This window comes from Dromaius novaehollandiae, chromosome 9 (genome assembly GCF_036370855.1).
Source record: "Dromaius novaehollandiae isolate bDroNov1 chromosome 9, bDroNov1.hap1, whole genome shotgun sequence".
Taxonomy (NCBI): domain Eukaryota; kingdom Metazoa; phylum Chordata; class Aves; order Casuariiformes; family Dromaiidae; genus Dromaius; species Dromaius novaehollandiae.
The window spans coordinates 15,912,797-15,916,186 of NC_088106.1; the positions used below are offsets into that span (position 1 = coordinate 15,912,797).

The following is a 3,390-nucleotide window of genomic DNA, read 5'->3' on the forward strand; positions in this document are numbered from 1 at the left end:
TCCAGCGTGGGTACCGGTGCGCACCAAGGCAAGTGGGCTGTTCTTGCTGCCCCCAGGCCCATGCCCTGCCGCCAACCAGGCAGGCTGGGCACAGCGCGTGTGCAGCATGCAGCAGGGCCAGACGCCGTGGCAGGGCACAGGACTCTGCTGCAGGGCTGCCAACGTGGCCAGGCCCCGGGCTCTGCCGCAGGAGCCAGGCTGGATGGCAGGGCTCCCGCCACCGTGGCTGGGCCCAGACGCTGCAGCTGGGCTCAGGCCATGGCGGCTGCACCTGGGCCACTGCAACAGCCCCGGGGGCCGTTGTGGCTGGGCCTGGGCCACGTTGGCTTGGAGATCTTCCCCTGGGGCCCAGCCAGCGCTGTCCAGAATGGGGGTGCAGCAGTGCTGGGGTGCCCGGGGGCAGCCCAGCTGCCAACAGCTCCTTACCCCAAGTGCTGTCCCCCAACCTCCCCGCACCTCATCCCCCCTCACCCCAGTTCATCCCCCTTCATGTCATCCCCCCTCCTCATCCGATCCCCCCTCACCTCATCCCCCCTCACCCCAGTTCATCCCCCTTCATGTCGTCCTTCCTCACCCGATCCCCCCTCACCTCACTCCGAGAGGACGCCCCCCCCCCGCCCCCTCATCGGGGACACCGCGGCCCCCCACAGCGCAGCCCCCAGCACCCCACCCGCGGCCACCGCGGAGCTGCCGGCGCCCCCCAAGAGGTGCGTGCGAGGGCCACCGCCTGCCACGGGGCGCCAATTAACTCGCTAATTACAGCGGCGCTAATGAGGGAGCTGGGCGGGCAAGCATCCCCTCCCCCCCGCCACCCCCGGGCGGCGCCGAAGGGGTTAATGGCGGCGGCCGGCCGCCCGCCGCCGCCCCGCGCCATTGGCCGGCGGCCGCCGCGCGGCGGCCAGCCAATGGGCGGGCGCCGTCCACGAGCGGGGCCGCGTGCGGGCGGCGCCCATTGGCTGGGCGCGAGTGTGGGAACGGCGGCAGGGGACGTTTCACACGAGCCGCGCGCGTGCGGCGCGCGCTATAAGTAGGGGCGGCCAGCGGCGCGCGGCACCCGCTGCCTCCGCCCGCCGCGCGCCCGCCTGCCGCCGGCCTGGAGCCCGTGCCCGCCGCGCCGCCCCGCGCCGCCGCCCGCGGGGGCCGCGCCGCCGCCCGCCCTCCGCTGCCGCCGCTGCTGCTGCGCTTCCTCCGGGGCGGCGGGGGCGGCGGGCGCTGCCGGCGGGGCCGCAGGATGCCGGCCGACCTGATGGAGAAGAGCAGCGCCTCGCCGGTGGCCGCCACCCCCGCCAGCGTCAACGCGACGCCCGACAAGCCTAAGACGGCGGCGGAGCACCGGAAGGTAAGCGGGGCCCGGGCGGCGGCGCCGCGGGTGCGGGGCCGCGGGGCGCTCACCGCCGCGCTGCCTCTCTTGCAGTCGTCCAAGCCCATCATGGAGAAGCGGCGGCGGGCGCGCATCAACGAGAGCCTGGGGCAGCTCAAGACGCTCATCCTGGACGCGCTGAAGAAGGATGTAAGCGGGGGGGGGGTGGCGCGGGGGTGCGGGGCCGGGGCGCCGTGCCGGTGTGAGCCCGCGCTGTGCCCGCAGAGCTCGCGGCACTCCAAGCTGGAGAAGGCCGACATCCTGGAGATGACCGTGAAGCACCTGCGGAGCCTCCAGCGGGCGCAGATGACGGGTGAGTGCTGGGGCTGCGCTCCCCGGGGGGGCCTGCTCCCCGCCTGCACACTGGCGCTGGGGGGCTCTGCATTCCTGCACGGGGGGGGGGGTTTGCTCCCCACCTGCATCCCCAGCTAGGGGAGGACACCAGGGGTCTGTGCTCCCAGCCTGGATCCCTGATACTGGGCAGTACCGGAGGATGCCAGGCATCAGTATCCTCCGCTTGGATCCCTGGTGCTGGCGGACCCAGCACTGGAGGGGCTGTCTTCTCCGTCTGGATCCTTGGTGTCCGGGAGCACCAGTGGGGCTGTGTTCCCTGCCTGGCTTCCCAGCCCGGAGTGGCAGCAGGATGCACCGCTGGTGGGCTGCACAGCCTTGTCCCCTAAGGAGCCTGCTGCCCTGACGACTGTGCTCCTCTTGCCCTACAGCTGCGCTGAGCACAGACCCCACGGTGCTGGGCAAGTACCGTGCTGGCTTCAGTGAGTGCATGAATGAGGTGACGCGGTTCCTCTCCACCTGCGAGGGTGTCAACACGGAGGTGCGCACTCGGCTCCTGGGCCACCTGGCCAGCTGCATGACCCAAATCAACGCCATGAACTACCCCGCGCCCCCACCGCCACCTCCACTGCCACCAGCCGCAGCCTTTGGGCCACCGCTGGTGCCGCCGGGCGGCGGGGGGCCGCTCCCAGGCATGCCCTGCAAGCCAGGCACCGACGCAGCCAAGGTGTACGGCGGCTTCCAGCTGCTGCCGGCCTCCGACGGGCAGTTTGCCTTCCTCATCCCGAGCACTGCCTTTGGGCCTGGCGGTGCTGTGCTGCCCCTGTACGGCAGCCCGCTGACAGCTGCCACTGCTGCCTCGCCGCCTGGCCCGCCACCCGGCACAGCCGACTCGGTCTGGAGACCATGGTGAGGGTGGCGGGCACCGGACTGGACTGAGCACTGCACCCCGTGCTGCTGGCACGGTTGTACATAGGTTATATGTTCATATTGGATTGTGCCTTTGTACCATAGCACTCCCTTGACAGCATTTCGTGTTTTACACGAGATCTTTCTTTTTCTCCCCTTCCTCTCCTTCCTTATGTGACACCAAAGATCAGGTTGTTTTTTTGAATGCTCTTAAAATAAAAGCATCCCTTCCATTCTGGAAGGTCTTTGGAGATAAGTTGGAGTGCTGGCATGTGTGTGTAGGCGGTAGCCCAGCTCCTGGCTTGCTCCTGGACAGCTGTGGACTGTGATGTTTTGCCTCTGCTGCTCCAGGGCTGCCTTGTTTTGCTCTGCAGGCTGCTCAGACCCTCTCTTTTCCCACTGTTTTCTCATGTGGAGTCGGCTCACCCCTCTCCCTGCCCCTTGAAGATGTAGTTACTGCTTCTTCAAGAGCAGTTAAAGTGATCAGAGTTCTTTAAAAGAGCTTGTGTTTGCAGAGCTCGAACGTGCTGAGGGAGGCATCTCTGCTTTGTTCCTGGCTCCCTGGGCTCCCCCTCAGGCTGACTGGAGTAGCCCAGGTAAAGTGAAATGGATTCAGCACGGAGCCCAACGTCCCAGCTCCAAGTTTAAACTGCCTGTGTGAGCCTTCTGCCCTGGAACCAGAGGGGCCCATTTCCAGGCCGTGGTGTTAATTGTGAATGACTTCAGTCTGTTGATTTACGGAGAAGTGCCTGCCAGCTTCTTGTGTTACAGAAATACTGGTGCTCTGCAGGACAAACCTTGTGTGAGTGCTTCTGTCTCCTGGCTGAGAG

General features: G+C 67.5%; 1 protein-coding gene across 2 annotated transcripts; it reads left to right on the plus strand.

Annotated features, from left to right (window-relative positions):
* The first annotated feature begins 1,045 nt into the window (after nt 1–1,045).
* Nucleotides 1,046–2,816, plus strand: HES1 (hes family bHLH transcription factor 1). 2 transcript variants are annotated; one of them, XM_026097504.2, is made up of 4 exons: nt 1,046–1,339; nt 1,415–1,510; nt 1,586–1,673; nt 2,083–2,816. In XM_026097504.2, the coding sequence occupies exons 1-4, from the start codon at nt 1,232–1,234 to the stop codon at nt 2,562–2,564; spliced, it is 774 nt and encodes a 257-aa protein (XP_025953289.1). In that variant the 5' UTR covers nt 1,046–1,231; the 3' UTR covers nt 2,565–2,816. The 2 variants fall into 2 exon arrangements, with proteins under 2 accessions (XP_025953289.1, XP_025953288.1); XM_026097503.2 differs by having other exon boundaries at nt 1,046–1,510.
* The last annotated feature ends 574 nt before the right edge of the window (nt 2,817–3,390 follow it).